The 19,696-nt window shown below is 32.6% G+C and overlaps 3 protein-coding genes across 3 annotated transcripts; 2 read left to right on the forward strand and 1 right to left on the reverse strand.

The window, feature by feature from the left end:
* Nucleotides 1–1,251: 1,251 nt before the first annotated feature.
* LOC145581704 (TATA-box-binding protein 2-like) lies at nt 1,252–3,089 on the forward strand. Its single transcript, XM_081638733.1, has 6 exons — nt 1,252–1,315; nt 2,043–2,130; nt 2,249–2,320; nt 2,624–2,674; nt 2,788–2,832; nt 2,964–3,089. Exons 1-6 carry the CDS (start codon nt 1,296–1,298, stop codon nt 3,021–3,023), a joined length of 336 nt encoding a protein of 111 aa, XP_081494859.1. The 5' UTR covers nt 1,252–1,295; the 3' UTR covers nt 3,024–3,089.
* A 757-nt stretch (nt 3,090–3,846) lies between these two features.
* LOC145581705 (GDSL esterase/lipase At3g26430-like) lies at nt 3,847–8,130 on the forward strand. The gene is made up of 5 exons (XM_081638734.1): nt 3,847–4,128; nt 6,023–6,232; nt 6,439–6,608; nt 6,862–7,132; nt 7,651–8,130. Exons 1-5 carry the CDS (start codon nt 3,867–3,869, stop codon nt 7,923–7,925), a joined length of 1,188 nt encoding a protein of 395 aa, XP_081494860.1. The 5' UTR covers nt 3,847–3,866; the 3' UTR covers nt 7,926–8,130.
* A 3,461-nt stretch (nt 8,131–11,591) lies between these two features.
* On the reverse strand, nt 11,592–12,605 carry LOC145580658 (uncharacterized). Its single transcript, XM_081637786.1, has one exon. It carries the CDS (start codon nt 12,603–12,605, stop codon nt 11,592–11,594), a length of 1,014 nt encoding a protein of 337 aa, XP_081493912.1.
* Nucleotides 12,606–19,696: the final 7,091 nt, after the last annotated feature.

The raw sequence follows: 19,696 nt of genomic DNA on the forward strand, positions 1-19,696 counted from the left end.
TCTACATAGTACCCCCAAAGTATTGTGTTTTCTATGTTGTGCCCTCCTAAATCCAAACTTCTACATGATGCCCACAAGTTTTATATATTGTTTAATATATGCCCTTCATAAGCTGTTTTGTTAATGGTAATTAACGTGTGGTTAGATTAACCACCCTCCATAGTTAATTACTAATTAAATTCAAAGGAAATAATTTAAATTAAAATAGAAAATTAAAACCCCTTCGGATCAAACCCCTCGCATTCCATCTTTTGCCCCTGTTTATTTAGAACGCTTATTTCATCAAATTCCCAATTGTTTTAAACCCTAAGATTTTTGCTCAAAAATTCAAAGCTAATAAGGATATATTTGGTATCTTGCAATTACATTTGAGTCGTTTTCGTCGGAGAAATGAGTATGCGACGAATTGTGGTGCTGAATTGGAGGGGTTTACACACTTTGCGGGGAGTGAGAATTCTGGCCGGGTTTTTGGGGAAGGTTGCAGGGAAATGAATTGGTTATAGTTTTGGGTTGTTGCAGAACTTTAAGAAAGAAATAAGAATGGGGAGGGTCATTAGTCATTACACGTGAATTTGGGAAAGGTAGTATTGCCAAATTAATCTTATTGCTATTTGCTAACCATTTTTTTTAAGAAAAGGAAAAAATATAATATATTGCTAACCATAGTTAGTACTCAATTAAGAGTATTTAACATTAATTTTAAAGAAGGTTAAAACTGATTAAGTTAATTAAACTTATGGGCACCGTTTAGAAGTTTGAATTTTTTTTTATAACATAAAAAACGCAAAACCTTGGGAGTACTATGTAGAAAAACCCTAAATATATATATATATATAAAAGAAAAAAGAAAAGAAAAAAAAAAGGCCCAAATAGGATTCCTAGTCCAATTAGAAAAAGAATGAAAGAAGGCTGTTTATGTGCGCTTTCAGCACCTATAAATACCCTATCCTTCTGTTTCATATTTACTCTCTGCTCTTCTCCGCCGATCGGCGTACCTGCTAATTTCACGTAAATGTTTTGATTTGCAATTACAATTAATCTTTAATCGGAGTATAATTTAATTGAACCCTAATCACAAAACATACTTGCTTATTTCACAATTTTCGTTGGTTTAAGCATGATGATGAACATGGTATCTTTTTTTTGTCAAAATATTTTCTTTAAATAAATTGAAATAATAATAGAAAGAGAATCTAAGTAATTAGAAATTAGGGTTTAATTTTAATTTAATGGTGAAGAAGTTAACAATTTTCCCCAATTTGATTTTGAACAGAAGGAAAGAAAGCGAAATTGACATGGAAGAATCTCGAGAAAGGTATTGATTTGATTTGATTGAATTTGATTTGGCATTTGAACATCTATCTGGGATCATCCCTAATTTCCAGTATGTTTAATTGGATTTGGCTTCTGAACCTTGGAATTTGGTAATTTAGGGTTTTTTGATTAATAATATGCGTCAAAAGTTTAAATTATACTGCGTTATATGTTGTTTATTATATTGTATTAGTAGTGCATAATCGACCTATAAATTGTTGTATCGCCTTATGAAATTGGTTAAATTGCCTTGTGAAATCAAAAGTTTTTTTGTTTCAATTCTCCCTTGTCATCAAATATTTGTCTTCGAAATTTCATCGCACTCTCTTTTTAAGGTGTCTATAAGGTTAATCTTTGATTATTAATTATCATTATCTTTAATTATGTTCTATTTATATTTTTCAGAAATGTAGTTGAAACAAACCTGAAAGATTTTACATGATAATATAATACAGAGTTATATATAGCATCTTGTAATATAAATACAGAGTTATATGCTGCATCTTGTGATTATTGTTTCTGAGTGGTTGATGTAGTTAGGTGGTATTATTATCTGATGACTGATATAATTTTTTCGATATTACGAGTAGTACTTGTGCTGTTATACATTAGTTGATGTTTATGAATTATGATGGTATGTTCCGGGTTAAAACTCATGTTTCCTTGTACTCGTATGTGTTTGTTTCTTATTTGGTCTTCGTGCTAATGTTTGTTCTTTATTTTTGTAGGAACTTTGTATCAGCTGTCAACATGGACTGCACTTTGGATCTTGAATTTATTGCATCGCAAGCTCGTAATGCAGAGTATAATCCAACGGTAGATTCTTAGAACTTGTGATTGTGCAGTGAAACATGTCTGACATTTGATTGATTTTGTAATTTTTTCTTAATGTCTTTAAATACTTATAATTGTTTCCTATTCTGATGTCCTGTAGTGTTTTGAGGCTGTCATTTTGAGGACAAGGGAGCCGAAGACAAAAGCCCTAGTATTTGCTTCTGGAAAGTTGGTGAGCTTCTACCTTAGCCCTTCTTATATGGTGGAAGTTTTGTTAAAACAGGTTTTCTTTTCAAGGTTCAGGAAAGTGTTTCATCAGACTACCATGTTAAGTGTTTTGTGTTCACTTATACGGCCTGAATATGAGTTGTCATGCTTGTTAAACCATAATAGCTTCACTAATGATTCCATTTAATATCAGTTATCTTCTTCCTCAGTCTCAATATAGTTAATATAAGAAATTTTCATGAAAAAGTGTCTGAGTGTGTTGTTATTCACTGTGTGTTCGTTCACTGATGATTATCTGCCAATCTAGATTTGCACCGGAGCTAAGAGTGAGAAGGACTCAAAACTAGCTGCTCGTAAGGTAAGTAGTCATTGTATTTTGTGCAGACGAGAGGTTGTTCCATTTTCATGTACTTGACTATTTCATTTTCTTGATCTTTGGTTACTAATTTCTCATCTTATTCTCTCGTTCAGCATGTTCAAATCATTCAGAAGCTGGGATTTCCTGTCAAATTCAAGGTATCTCTTATTCGCTTTGTTTGTGCATCCTTTTTTCTTACATCTTGCCATTTCACTTAATTCAGTACTTAGTTTGCTTCTGTAAGAAATCTTTTCTTTCCTAAAATCTCACGCTTCGGTTTCTTTTGCAGAATTTCAGAGTCCACGAAAGAGCATCTGCAGGACTTCCTATCATACGAAGTAATTTGTAATTAGAAATACATTAAATAGTGGATAGATGAAGTGATGAACCTATTCTGTTTTTTTTTTGGTAATTTTCTTTGATACTTATAGATGGTGCTCTGATTGGATCATCCTTAAGTTTGAATTATTTACCAATTTTATACAGTAAGAAGTAGAACTAGACTCTCACATTTGCAGACTTGTGATATATACTCATTCATTCAACAAATTTAGTTATGTGGGTTGAAATTTCAGAAGTGCTTTGCAACTGACGAAGTATATGTGCCAAAGCTAACTAACCATTTGCAAGAACAAGTTTAAGTTTTTTTGAAAGAAGAACAAGTTTATGTTCTATACACCTTATTTCCTTATCTGTTTTGAATTAAATTTAAATTTATTGTAAATTATTAAGTTTTACGTACAGTAAACCATTTCACATTTTATATCGATTTAAACAAACTTAAATGATGCATCCCTTTGTGTTACCTAATACTATGGCTAGAGGTGGAGTTAAAAAAAATGCCTAACCCATTCTCTATTTTATGACACAATTTGACTTTTACGCTTTTTACAACATTCATTTGATCATCTCTCGATTAGTACTCATTGTGAAATTCATTGATTTCAATAAATATTTTTACGGAGTTTAATAGTCGAAATTGTGCATTGATAAATATAAACATCAAAACAAACAACAAAGCAAAAAGTCAACTAAACACAGCCTAAATCATAGCTGCACAACCTTATAAAAGTCTATAAACATTTAGTTAATCCATGAAATAATCAATCCTTGAGTTCCTTAATCCCCTCACACTAAACAGGTAACAGGAGAGTAAACAGAAAGCATGTGTACAACGAATAAAAACAGGGAAATGAGATTGGGGATGATCAATCTCATGATTTGTGCTTTTCTGGTAGCATCTAATTTGGGGTTGACAGTAGCATTGAGTAACCACTCTTCTCACAATGAAAATATATGCGAGTTTCCGGCTATTTTCAACTTCGGTGATTCCAACTCCGACACCGGCGGCCTTACCGCGTTGTATGGCCAGGCACTTCCTCCCAATGGTCAAACCTTTTTTGGTAAACCTGTTGGTCGTTTCTGCGACGGCCGCCTCGTCATCGATTTCTTAGGTACTCCCCTTTTATCTTCATCTCTAACTTTTTTGTCCTTTTGCTAAAGATGCTGTTTATGATGGAATTAGCACAGTATCATATTACAATGTCTTAAGTCCGTTTTACTCCTTCTATTTCATAATAAGAGCATCGCTCAATGTTACTAGCAAGACCATTGTTATATATTTTTAAGTAAAAAAGTCAAGATTGATGCACTTACAACCAGTATATTCATTAAGTCTTGTAAAAATTTTGACCAATAATTTTTTTTAGGAAAATGGTGACCAATAATATGTTTAATCATCAATAAAACAAAAATTATAACAATATATTATTTTATTGTGACAATTCTAATCAGTATTCATAGGACTATATATTTTTTTCTTTTATATAAATCATTTACACTACTCAAAGTGAATTAGGTGAACAGTGCAAAAGGTTAACATGTTTCACTTAAAAAAATAAAAATAAAAATAAAGGAGTAAAATTTAGGACACATTAAACCACGTGACACTTAAGAACAAACTAAAAATGACAACAAAAATGTACTCCATATATTGATTGCATTAAAGTAAAATTAACGAGGATTAATAGGCTCTAAAGTGAAATTATGTCAAAATATTCATGCCACTAAAGTGAAATTGGCAGTCCTACCAGAGTCCTGATGTGCCACAAGCACAACGGCCTAGTTAAAATTTTTTGTTTTATAATTCTTAAAATTATTAAAATAAAGACAATAAGTTTACTTTTATTTTACGAGTATTATTTTTATAGCTACAAGTCTAACTTATTGGATTAGATTACAAATTTCTTTTAGTTTAGTTTTATTGGACAGTTTTACAATGATTACAATAAAATTGTAGTCATTATAAAAACGAAATCTACACCATTGATTAATATTATGTAAATAAGGGCCATTGATTTAAGTTGACAAAGAAAAAAAAAACCCAAAAAAATTTCTTTAACTATTTTCCTTACTCCTCTATAAACTAAACTACTACGACAGCTTTCAATCTTCCATTTATAATAATCTGCAAAGTATGAATAACCACAATCCACTAGAAAAATTATGCACCATTGTCAACCAGAAGTATTGAAAGATATTGCAATTTAATAACTTTCCGATGCTAAGGATTCCGACGAATTTGCATTTATTGTTGAAACTTGCTGCCGAAAATGAGCATCAGAAACTTAATTCATAAGATTTATGGGGAGAATTTGATAGAAGAGTGGGGTGCAGAGAGGAGAGAGAATCACATAAAAAGAAATCAAATTAGTGCAAGAATGAATTTGATCATATCCAATCATCCATGTACTTCGTATTAAATTATCTAATGTATAAAATCATATTTCTTTTTGAAGATTAGTTGGTAGTTTTCCATTGATTGTTTGTTATATATACTTCAATCGTATCCATGTTTTAATTGTTCCTCTATAGTTATTTAATGGAGATTAGGATGAAGGTTAAATACTTAGAAGATCATCAATGGCAGTGACAACGGACAAGTAGTGTTTTTTTATTTTTATTTATTTATTTATTTTTTTCAAAATAAATTAGTTTTTAAAACATTCATATTTTAGAAGTCAAATATTGAATGGATAAGATTAATTATTAGTATTTAAACGGTTGAGATTGAAATTAGTTACAATGGCCACATTTTTTATGTAGCCATTGAATAGTCTTCCTAGTTTTATTATAAGTATTATTTGTCATCATAGGGTCTTGCTTTACGGATTGGATTACAATTCTAAATCCTTGCTTAAGTTAGCATGTCTTAATCTCCTTATTATCATAATTTGTCAAAATTGATAAAAATTGGCCATTTTATTTGTTGTAAAATAGCTATTTTTAGTTTTTACCAAGCAAGCTGATGAAATAACGCCTAATTATCTGAATTTTCACTTGATACAGCTGAAAGTTTGGGATTACCGTATCTAAGTGCGTACCTAAACTCAATAGGGTCAAATTTTAGCCATGGAGCCAACTTCGCAACCGCGGGTTCCACGATTAGACCTCAAAACACCACTATATCTCAGAGCGGATACAGTCCCATCTCTTTGGACATCCAATTCGCTGAGTACTCCAAATTTTACAAGGAGTCCCAAGTTGTTCGTAAACAAGGTAATCATTAATCGACGAGGTCTTTTGTACTTGTTACTTGTACCCTGTATCGTACATTTATGCTCCTAGTCACGTCACGTGCCTAATGTCACTTTGTGCATTGTCGAGTGTACCTTTCTTTAATTACCCTTGAATGTACATAGATGTTGCAATTGGTTAAGCCGTAATCTGATTGAAGAAATCTTTTCTATGACATGTCGATTTAGGAGGAGTTTTTGAGGAGCTGTTACCGAAAGAAGATTACTTCACTCGTGCTATATACACTTTCGACATTGGCCAAAATGACATCACTGCTGGTTACAAACTAAACTTGACTACAGAGCAGGTCAAGGCCAGCATACCTGATATTATTAGTCAATTCGCCAAAGTTGTTAGGGTAAGACAGTTATATATGCTTATTTTCTCTAATTTACTGTCTCTTTTCACGAATTAAACCCGAGTTGAGTTACTAGCCGAATTGATCTTAGAAATGTCAAGCTAAGCTCGACTCAACTAAACTCGACTTGTTGCACATTGATGTCCCTCCCTAAACAAAGAAATGTGAAGCTCGACTCAATTAAACTCGACTTGTTGAACATTGATGTCCCTCCCTAAACAAAGTTAAACATGTCTATGTTGTCTACCTTTAGGGTGTGTATGCAAAAGGAGGAAGGTCATTCTGGATACACAACACAGGTCCATTGGGCTGCCTACCATATATGTTGGACCATTTTCTTCTTACAGCGGCCCAAGTTGATGAATTCGGATGTGCAAGCCCATTGAATGAGGTTTCTCAGTACTACAACAGTCAGCTAAAGGATATTGTTACTCAGCTAAGGATAGATTTGCCTTCGGCTTCAATCACATTTGTTGATATATACTCTATCAAACTTAAGCTCATCACCCAAGCCAAAAAATATGGTAAGCCTTTCAAAAAAAAAAAAAATGCCATTAATTATTTTTGTACTACGTGTTATTATGTGTTGCTTCATGTGTTATTCTTTGGTTGATGGGCTATAGATAGATATAATTCTACAATTTATTGACACAAAAACATCATTTACGTAGTCTTTAGAAACAGACTTAGAACAAGGAACGTTGCTTACTAGCTAGTAGTTGTTAGCTATATGTACTTGTGACTTTGTGAGTATGTTTGTCCCACATTAAAAGACGTAACAAAAAAAAAAAACTTCGAACTAGACAATTCACTATTGTCAGTTTGTCATTAAACTAGCTCACTACATACTCATATTGTCAATTGAATTTAGAATGGATCTTTACTCGATTATGTTCATGGAAATTTTATTCTTCCTTGTCTATCCTTGATAGAATTTTTACAAGGATACGATATTTCAAAAAAGATATTGCTTGTTATTTAGGATTTCAACATAAGAATTTCGATAAATTCAACTTGTATATGAAAGAATATTGTGTTGCAGGGTTTGAGAAACCTCTAGTAGCTTGTTGTGGCATTGGAGGAAAATACAACTTCAACAACACAATGAGATGCGGAAGCACAGAGATTGTAAATGGGAAAGAGATTTTGGTTGCCAAATCATGCGATAATCCATCCAAACGTATTATTTGGGATGGCATTCATTACACTGAGGCAGCTAATAAGTGGATAGTTGATCAAATTACGAAAGATTCCTCATACACAAATCTATCTATTCCATTGGAAATGGCTTGTCAAAAGTTTAATTTAAGGGGTTAATGTGTATGTTCTAGTTTATGCATGTGTGCTTATTATTATGTCAAAGTTCATATGATTTAGTAGAGCTTTAATACTTTAATCCACAATTTATTAAGGTTGCGTAAAAAGGATTTAGATTGTGTTAATTATATGGTGCTCCAATAAATTGCCAAATTGTTTACTCATATTGTTTGTGTGTTTTATATACCATACGTTGAGGTAATCATGGCTACGGTCGAGTCAGATGCCTATACAAAAAAATGAAAAATGAAATATTGTTCATTATGATGGGCTAAATTATTATGCCTATATCCACTAAAATAAAGCCAAAGTTAAAAGAGCTTAAAAATATGAAGCAATCGGAATTGGCCTCATCTAGCCATGCCAATTTTGTTAAGTGTAGCTATACGCCTGGACATTGACATTCTATGGAGTTATAAGGTTTTCATTTTAGCTAGAATTAAGTCAAATTACAATTAACGGATCCAAGGGTGGGCCCACCTAGGCCATGGCACTGCACGCCCCATGCTCAGAGTTTTTAGTATTACATAAGGCTGTTAAAAGCTGATACGACACGATACCCGACATGAAATAAGCGGGTTTAGGTTAAGAATTCTCGACTCGTTTGGGTCGACACAAACACGGCACGAAATTAAACGGGTTATGTTTGGGTTGACATTTTCAACCCGAAACTGACACACATAACCCGATTATATAAATGGGTTGAACGACAACTCGACAATTCGAACCCGACATGCTTAATCTATTAATTAAGTAGTAAAGTAGTAAAAACAACTGAATTTTTTTATTCAAAACTTATTATTCTGTAAATTACCTAGACTCCATTTATACATTTTGGTAATTTTTTGCCGGTCAATTTGGCGAAAAGCTTTAAACCATTGTAGTATCTTTGTCTAAAATACTAGCTTTAAACTGTTGCAGTATCTTTAATGAATTAATGATGTCAGACTTTTTTTTATTTTTGAATTGAATATTAATTAGTTTATTACAATATGTGGGTAAAAGGTTACACGGGTAACCCGCTTAATAAATGGGTTAGGTTTGGGTCAAGGGTTTTCAACCCGTTTAATAAACGGGTTAGGTTTGGGTCAAGGGTTTTTCAACCCGTTAAACATCGACACGAACACGAACCCGACACGATACGACCTGTTTGACAGCTCTAGTATTACATACTCACTCCGTCCCTTTATTAGAAGTCTATTTTTCTTTATTAGAAATAAAGAGATGGAGGGAGTACTAAATTGTTGTATTTGTAAAGCAATAGAAAGATGACTAAGTTGGTCATAAGAAATAGGCTTCTAATAAAGAGACGGAGGGAGTACTAAATTGTTGTATTTGTAAAGCAATAGAAAGATAGCTAAGTTGGTCATTTATTGACATACTAGTGTAGCAAATTAGGGTTCAAATCCACAACTTTTAATTTTGTTTGTATTTTTTTTTTTTCTTATAAAAATATTTGTTCTTGTTACTTCATACAACCTGCTCTATAAAAATTAAAAGATCCGTTTTTTAATGGTGTATCAATAAGGTTTTGACACTTCCAATCATAAAATTTAGCTAGAATTAAATAAATTTCCATTGGTGAATGGCAGTGTTTTAAGGTTTTGACACCTCCATTCATAAATGTAGCTCAAAGTCTCAAACCAAGTAAAATTCTAATGGTGTAGATCTGATCATCTCCTAAGTCTTAAACAACAAGTCAATAAGGTTTGAATTCTCAACTCTCCAATCCTAACCTTATGATTTTTTTTATTAAAAAAAAAAAAAACATTTATGAGTGACTTGAAAATGAAATAACATAATGGTCGTAATCAAGTTATGATCCCAAATTAAAACCACCCAAATTCCTTATTAATTGAACCAGTGAGCATGACATCTTTTTGTTTATTTAAGCTTTCTGTATCGTGTCATGCATAATCGCACATACTTTTGTTACATTATGATGTTACATTCAATCAAAATAGTGAAAAAAAAAATTATGCTTTCTAGCTACTTTAGACCCATCCATTTCCTTGAAATTAGCTAATCATAAATTTCAAAATTGGACCACCCCACCCTTAATCATCCACTCATCCTAGTCCTAGTTCTAGTCCTAGAAATTACAATATGCTTTAATTTCATTAAATTACCCTATCTTCTTTCCTTTTGTGGGCTTCTTTCACCATTACTAGAAACCTTTTACAAAGCCTTTTAGCTTTTTTAGGTAAATCACTCTCGTGTCATTGACTATGTTTGACCTCTTTTCTGGTATTGTGTCCCCCATTATACTCAAACTCAATTCCTCATCAATTATCTCCTAACTTTTTCCTTCATCTTTCACATGTTTTGGTGGGCTCTCATTATTTTGAACTTTTATTTTGGTTTTTTGGTTAATTAGGCTAGTATTACACAAAGGCACAAAGTTAAATAGACTAGTTGAGAACAATAATATAGTTGTAATGTGGTGGGATGGGTAATGCCCAATGTATTCTTACTTTGACGGAACTTCTTTGATTTCTTGATGATTGAAAAGCCTTTCACCATTTATCAATGAAGTTAGACCCCGTTCACTTCACCTTAAAAAAAAAAAATATTCAGTAAAATTAATTTCAGTTCAGTAAAACTAATTTCAGTTCAGTAAAAATAAGTTCAATTCAGTAAAAATAATTTCAGTTCAGTAAAATCCAGTAAATATAAAGAAGAAATATAATAGAGATTCAGTAAAAATAATTTAAGAAGAAATATAATAGAGATTCAGTAAAAATAATTTAAGTTCGGTAAAATAATTTCAGTTCAGTAAAATTAATTTTAGTTCAGTAAAAATAAATTTAAGTTCAGCAAAAATAATTTTAGTTCAGTAAAAATAATTTCAGTTCGGCAAAAATAAGGTGAAGTGAACGGCGCCTTAGCCTATATATGGGGTGACTAGTTAATTACCACAGATGGAATAAAAGAATCTTAAGACTTTAATTGACCCCTCAATTTAGTCAATTTCATCAAGCTAGCTTAACTATATAGGATGACTTGTTGTATATAATGTCCATTCGAACATATAAATATCATTTAACACTATAATTTCTTGTTTAGTTACCTTCAATTGATCTATTGTATATAAATTAAAAAGGTAACAATTTTTCTTAATTTAGAGGGTAAATATCAAGCAAAAAACTAAGGTACTAATAATATCAAGTTCCAACAAAGAGATATAGCAAGATATTGCGCACACAAAAACACTCATTTATTAGCATATACTTGTATATCATGTAAAAGGGATTACATCAAAATTAATCAAAAGCGAAAATAAAGGAGAAGATAGTAAATCAATACACCAAAACGGATGGAATTTTGCACAAAAATTTCTTATGAAATGGAATTATTCAAGACACAAAAATACACTTTATATATGCCCATAAATACATAAAATGGTCGTCCCATCCTTATATTTATTCAGTCCCATATTGTCACAACTCTTACAAACGTTAACTCCCTTTCTTAATGTGGGCTCCTTTTAATAATTCCATGTGATATGACCAACCTTTGTTCCCTTTCTTCAAATCTTACCACAACAACATCCATGAAAATACCTCCAAAATCTTTGAATAATTGAAGCTCATACTATGATACATAATCATGATATGATCATCACATTATCATCGTCACCATCATCATCATCATCATGTACATGCATCATTCAACTTTCCAAGCATAAAGAAACAACTTAAACTCTGATGATCCATTACTACACCAATCATCCTCCCTACTACATGTAGGATCATCTGCATGAAACGATAACGACGACGGCGATGACGACGACGAGGATGGTGGTGTTGCCGATGACTTGAACAAGAACATAGCATGTCTAGGACCGGACCCGAAAATCCAATCATGAACATCCCAATACACTTCAAGTTTAGCCTCCTTAACATCAATAGATTCATTCCCTCTAAACTTCCATTGTAGATGTTTAACTTGAGTAGCTAACTTCCCGTCAATTTTTATATCCATTTCATGACTACTAATCCCTTCTAAATCACCCTTAATATTATTGTTACACTCAACACAAATTTCATGACATTTGCCTCTTTCATGAAATTTAACCTTAGTTGAAAACCTTTTCTTACCAAAAATGTGCTCTTTCCTAGAGACTAATAGAGGATCAATGAGAGCTGGCCTACACCCGGTTCTCCGGAAAGCGTCCTTCTTCATGTCTCCAACCACTAGAACAACCTCCTCCTCGGACACAATCGCGACGTAATAGTCCGATTGAGGCTCAACCTCGCCGTTAAACTTGGCAGCCTTAAGATCCCAAACAATGCCAATGATTTTACCATCTACCTCAAATTGTTTGCACCCTTGTTTCCTCCAAAAGTACCAAGGCTTAAGCTCCACCTTGCTATGATAATGATCATGACCTTGAGGCCCGTCCACGGACACGGAGAGGCCGTGTAGGAGGAGATTCTTGCACCATGTAATGGTGACTAATCGCGGTTGGCTAGCAATCTTGGTCCTATACACGGACATGATCAGACTCTGGGGTGACCCTGAGGCTGATCGTATTAATGCCGTGTTGGCGTTGTTGTTGGTGGTGGTTGTGGTGGTGATCGAGGTTGCCGGTGTCACGCACACCCGTGCAGGTGAAAGATCATGCTCAATAGGGGATGATGAAAAACATGTTGGGATGCTAATAGGCTCATGCATCATTTTTTTTTTTTGTCACACAAAAAATATAACCAATAATGCAAAGTGATGATCATATAAAAGGGTTTAACAATAGTATGTTATAGTAGTAGTTATAATAAAAGGATTTATAATTAGAAAGAAGGAAGAAAAGTGTAACGCTGCTAATCAATCTTACCAGCAAGATGTTATCCTGGATGCTGCCAAAAGGATATGATCTTGGCCTCAATGTTAAATGAATAGGAATCTAACCATAATTTTCCAACTGGCAAGGTATGATTTATAGTGGTAAACAGTAATATACGGAGTAGAATATCAGTTATTATAACAAACCTTCTCTTTTTTATTTTCGTTGTTCGAGGTCGATTTTGGTTTTTTTAAATAATAATAGTTGGTCTAGTTGCCTAATAGGCGGATAGGTAGTACATAAATAATAGAAGAGGTGTCGAGATTACCCTTTAACTAAAGTTTGAATATTATTTGATCACATTATTAAAAATATCGATCAGACCTCGTCTCGTGTTAGTTGTCTAACTAATTAATTATGCGAATATGGAGGGTATTTTATTTAATGTGTAAAATGGGAATCATGATTTCATCAACTTTTTGAAGTTTCATTTGTTTCCCTTTTCCATGTAAGTAGAGAGGAAACACATCCCTTTTTAACCGAGATGTAAAGTTTGCAATTCCTATGTACAAAACCCAAAAAGCAGGGGAAGGAAAGTAAGAGGTGGGAGAGGTTTTAGGCAAGAGAACATGTGATGTGGGGGCAATAGACCATGGTATAATAATTCAATATGTATGGTATTGTTTGGATTAATAAAGTTGGCTTTAATGATGTTATCTTAATTTTTAATTATTTGATTCATGTAAAGGAGAGTTTTGTTCATCTAAATGAGGGATTTTGTCCAACTTTAAATAGTGCTTTGGCAATGTAGTTAGGAACTTATATGGATCACATATAGGCATAACAAGATCTATTCTTGTAACTTTCAATTTCTTAACCAGCCAATTATTTCAAGAAAGTTGTGAAATGGTTTTGATCCCAAGCTTATCATAGTGATTGATGCATCCAATGAATCCTTGAAGACAAGAGGTAAGATATGACCAATGTATGTTGATATTACCCTTAATGGTTACAATTGACTATTGAAAAAATATTACTCAAGACATTATTCCCCGTATATACTCTATAAAACAGTATTCATTTTATAATTATTTACTAGTTTTGTGCCCCGTGCGATATCCGGGTTGTTTATTAAATTTTAAGATAAATTTTTAATCTACATATCAAATTGTAAAATATATCATTGATATAAAATTAGTTAGGAATTGATGTGGTTTTGTGACAATTTGCTATCTAGTAGACATGAAATGACGAATAATAATGTTGGTGGAAACATTCGATTTAATATATTAATTTAAAATTAGAAATAAATAAAATAAATGTTCAAAGCCCGTTAGATTGACCCGAACCCAAAACTTTGGGCAAGGGTTGAACATTTCTTGACTCGTAACCTAAAGTGACCCAATCCGACATGACTTATGACCCGACCCTAATTGACAGGTCTACATAGTAATAAAATTCTATTAGGTTGTGAAGTATATCATTTTAACCAATTAGCATATATTATAAATGGATGTTTTATGCTTTGAACTACTTCATTCGCTCCAAAATATATTATTATATAAAAAAATAAATGTATATGATAATTTTTTAAAATTATAATTTAATAATTTTTTTGAATAAAATTATAATACATCTGAAATATTGGTATTTTATCGAAAATAAAACTCTAAACTAACAATTTTATCCAAAATTCTATCCAAAAAGAATTCTAAACTAACTTTTTTATGTTATGAACTCTATTTAAATCTATCCAATGTGGCGCGACACTTGGCGAAAAATTAGAATGCCAAGTGTCATTGTCTCATGACCTGGCTAAAAGTTTAGCTTTATATATTAGTTATATGATTGACAAGTATTAAGTAATAAAATTGTTAGGTATCCATAATAACTGTGCATACGAGAAAGCTAAGTAGGAATAACACGTGTCATCTCTAGGTTCAAGATTTTCCCTTCAAAAGCATTTTTTTTTCTTTTTTTTAACAAAAAAAAATTATTTTTTATTTGCCAAAGCTTCCTAGCTAATATCTAATAATATCCAATAATATTTGCTAAGTATATTTCATTTATACACAATCCACAACTGCATGTTATTCTTCTATTTAGGGCCTGTTCTCATTGACTGAAATGAGCTAAATTGAATTGAATTGAACTTAACTTAACTTATTAGAAATGAACTGAAATGAATATTTTATGAGAGAAGGAAATTAGGAGTTGAACTGAACATAACTGAACTGAACTTATTAGAGCTGAACTGAACTGAAAATAATCTGATGAGAACAAGGCCTTAATACATACTATACAATTAATAATTTTTTTTCAATCTGTAACTTTGTGATGCAATCCATAATTATTTATAATTGTCGTGCATGCAATATTTCCTAAAATTTAAATTATTTCTTTAATTTGATATACTTTCCTTTTTGTTTTGTAATTACAAAATTTTCATCTTATCTTACAATTAATAATTAAAATGTTAAACTAATGATAAATAGTGAAAATTTATCGTGCATGGCACGCGATCTAACTTAGTGTAATATATCTATATTTGAAGAAAGAAATACAAAAATTAGAAAAATCTTCTCTACAAAATTCATAGTTAGTAACTAGTAATTAGTATTGATTAGTAAGTAGAAAGGGATATATATGTTCACTTATTTGTTTAGAAGGATCTTAAAAATTTAAAGTGGTGAGAAAGGACCGTATAAGTCTATTTTGTTGTTTTGGGGACCTTTAGGTCGAAATCCGACCATTAAGTTTTTTCCTTTGACGTTGACCTTACACGTGACCTTAAGAAATGACCATACCCTTACTTTGGAACAACATCTTGAGGAGAGAGAGAAAGAATTTGGGGAAAAAAGGGTAATGGAAGGAAAAAGTGGAAAAAAAAGTAAGGGGAGGGTCATTTTTAAAGTCACGTGACAATCACGTTAGGGCCAGTCGCGAGTGGGAAATGGGAGGGGGATAGGTAGCGTGGGTAAGGCAAAGGGAGGGGGGGTGGGTTCGCCGGTGCCACGGGATCATTTGGGCGCTGACAGCTAGCATAGGGAGGAGTAGGGGTGAACATGGGTAGGGTACTCGTATCGTTAACACTAACGGTTCAGGTTCAGGTACCCGATAACCAATAACATTAAAAATAATATCCATTAATTGAACCAATAAGTTTGGATACCCGAACTTCAGGTATCTGGATTTTAGGATTGGTTATTGGGTGTCCAATATGATATCCAATAACAAAACTTAGACTTTAAAATTTAGTTATTATGATATCATTCAACACTAATCAACAATAATGTCACATGATCATGACCAAATTACTAATAATATTACTAATCATTTAAATTATGAAGTGATTATGAAGTAAATTAACAGTTTAGATTTTGGATAAATAGATTTAGTGGGAAAAATAAAAGAAAAAATTACTTATTGGATCGGTTCGGGTAACCGTTAATTTTAAAATGATACCCAATAATTGTACTCGATAACAAATAATCGGATCGGATACCTGAATCGTTATGGTTATCGGAACGGGTAATTAAACTTTCGGGTCGGTAATGGTTCGAATTTTCGGTTATTTGGATAATTTTGCTTAGCTTTAGAGAGGAGGAGGGCTGGTAGTGAGGGTGGCTGAAGAGGGAGTGGTGGTTGGACGGTGGTTAGGTCCCACTAATATAGATAGTAACCAATTCTATAAAGGGGTAGCAAAAACTATGTTTCTTTTGCTTTTAGGTGGTAGTAAATTAAAATAAAAATTTAAATAGGTGGCAAAAGTTAAAACGGTACTCCTTCTGTCCCTTTATTAGATTTCTATTTCTACCATTTATTCCTCACATAATAGAGAGAAGTAGAAATCTAATTAAGGGACGGAGGGAATATATTTTAGTGGTAGTAAAAGTTAAATTAACCTAAAATTTACAGCATAAGGAATTGAAAAAAAAAAAGAACAGATACTACCGGTATAGTCGATACTCGATAGTCGGCATCCAAACACACTTGACACTCCCCTCCCTTTCTTCCCTTCCCATGTTCTACTTATTCGTTCCATCCTTATTCCGCACTGAATCGCCGTCAAACGATTCACCGATGCCAACAATTGCTTCAACTTAGGGTTTTGATTTCATTTGCCAATTGCCGTCTGATTCTGATCTCTTAATTATTTTGCTGATTTTATGCTTTTGATGGTTCTATTCCTTGACAATTTTGATTGTGTTGATTGAAATGGGATGTATATTGAATGTTGGAGGTATGATCAAATAAACAAGTTATAATCGAATTGGACACTGGGTGCCGTATCATGTGAGTCTCCTTTGCCCTTGAAATTGATTGGTTGAAATATTCAAATGAGTTGTGGTTTTAGGAATAACCTACAAGCAGTTTATTTGTATTTGTCACTTTCTCTATGTTTACGGATCAGTTTCTGTGTTGTTTTGTTCTGTGTAAAAAAGTACGTATAATATTAGCTTCAGTAAGTGTAAAAATTAATCAAGCTGTAATAGCATGATAATGAATTTATATTTGTCTTTAGTCATTAGTTGCTAAACGTATGTGTACTTAATTTTCAAAATTCTGTTCAGTTGTTGAATGAATAAATTTGTAGACTTTTGAAGGCTTTCTCAACTTCAGTTCTATTAATGGTACTTGAATCTGATAAGAGATGAGTTTGGGTTATGATCTATACTTCTATAGTTCATCAAGGATTATGTTTTTTTTTTTTTGAGCCATAATTTGCCCAGTTACTTTTGTAAGTGCTACTTTGTGCCTCTGTGTGTACACCTAATAGAGATTGTAATTCAAATGTCTTCCTATTGGTACTTATTCGAACACTTTAAGGCCTGTTCTCATCAAATAATTTTCATTTCATTTCAGTTCAGCTCTAATAAGTTCAGTTCAGTTCAGCTCCCAATTTCCTTCTCTTATAAAATATTCAGTTCAGTTCAGTTCAGCTCTAATAAGTTAAGTTCAGCTCATCTCAGCTCATTTTAGTCAATGAGAATATGCCCTAAATAGTTTCTAAAATATAAGAAGCTAACCCTTTTCTAATTTATAAGACGTTTTATTACATCCATTCCCTTTAAAGTTGGTAGTTTGGAGTAAATGCTTCTAATTTTATTTATATTTCAAATAACGGCAAATGTGCAAGTAAGTAACTGGTATAAAGCCCCATGGATTCATATTGGTGTATGCATGTTTAAAGTGAGGAACTATGTTTTGTCACAGGGAGAGTTTTTATTTTAGTTTTGACCTTTGAAATATAAAAAGTTGTGTATGTGGTAGCCTGGTAGGCTCTTGGATATTTAGATTAAATTAATGTCACTTTCTTATTCATGTTTTGGAAAATGAAAGGTTTAGGATTTCATGTTTGACATCCTGTTGGCCAATAAACTAGAGCAGGATAACATTCTCTGTTTCAATAATATCATGGTGGGTGCTGAAGTGATGCTGCATTATTTTCAGTCTGGAATTTATGAAACTAAGTAACCTTACTACCTTAGCCAGGCTTGTAAAGGTTTGTTTAATGTTTGTATCGTGGCTTCCTTTCTACCTAAATGTATTTTACTACATTGGCTGATATTTTTCGTTTAAGAATGACCCTTAATGTTGGAACTCTTGTGAATATTTGTGGTTAAATTGATGAGAAAGACAACAAGGCTAAGAGGCCGTCAATCAAGTTACTCTTTGGTAAGTTTTGTATATGGGGTTTTGGTCTTGAAATTGGTCTTTTGTTGTTTGACTTGTTTCTACTTTAAACCGGCCTCTCTTCTTATGACTTAGTCTTTGTTCTTGTAGCTGTATTTTTGTCAAAGGTACTTGACCCTTATTAAGGTTCAATACAAGAGAATCTCCTATATATTGCACATTCATGTCAAAGTATCTTTGGTGTATTTTGTTTACTTGATTTTTTTTTTATTTTTTTTATTTTATTTATTTTTTTTTTTTTTTTACTTTGATCTGAAAAAAGGTCTATTTTTCTTCACTTCTTCAGTATATTTTGTTTTCTGTCAAGGTTTGCAGTATGCTAAGCCCTGGTATTAGCTAGCCTATGCTTGTGTGTGTGTATTTGTTCGTGCCTGTAAGTGAGTGTGCTCGTTAGTGCATGTTAGCGTGTGTGAGTGTGCTTGTTAGTGCATGTTAGTGTGTGTGAGTGTTTGTTTGTGCCGGTATAGTGAGTGTGTGTATTTGTTTGTGCGTGTTAGTTTCTCTTCCTACTTTGACCCACTCCATTAATTTAACCACTTTTCTTCTAGCCGTTAGAATGTTAGAATTTTTGAGTCTTCCTTTCTTAAAATGCCCTGCATTCCAGCAAAACCCAGAATCACAATGACCTGCAACAAACAATTTCTCTCTCAAATTCATTCCTTTCTGATCTTCCAATTGAAATGGGTAAAGAAATTGAACTCTGTAATTTAACTTCTGAATCTGAATTTGTAATCCCTGTTGTAGAAAACCCCTATTTTATTTGCTCTTTGAAGCGTAAAAGACCTCAAATTTTAGATTCCTAATGCACTGCTGGAAGTTTCTATTGATACCCCGATCAAATTTGGGTGTTCTCCTGTTAAATTTGTTGTAGAGTTTACACAAGAGTTGAGTTGCCTGATAATATATAGCCGAGGAAACAGTAAACTCTGTTTTATCTTAAAACAGATAGATAATTCTTGGAGTAGGTATTATATGTGGCACTAATTTCTTTGATAATTGACCTGTCAAATGCTAAAACTACAACTGCATTCTTTATTTTCAAGCAACTTTATGAATGTCAATCTTCTGTTGGAGCTTTGTTTCAAAAAGATGTTGTAAAAATGTCTCTTTTTCTAAGTTGATGCCTTTTGTCAAATGCCTGTTGTTTCTAGTATGAAGTTTTAAACTATTCATTTATAAACTTCATGAGGGAAGTTTTCAATACACACACAAAGCTCAACATAAATTTTGCCAAAATTTGCTAGCTTGTGAGCCACCCTGTTTCCCCTCCTACCTACATGAGCAAAAGAAA

The sequence above is a fragment of the Chenopodium album genome, chromosome 15, assembly GCF_948465745.1.
Source record: "Chenopodium album chromosome 15, dcCheAlbu1.1, whole genome shotgun sequence".
NCBI classification, from domain to species: Eukaryota; Viridiplantae; Streptophyta; class Magnoliopsida; order Caryophyllales; family Amaranthaceae; genus Chenopodium; species Chenopodium album.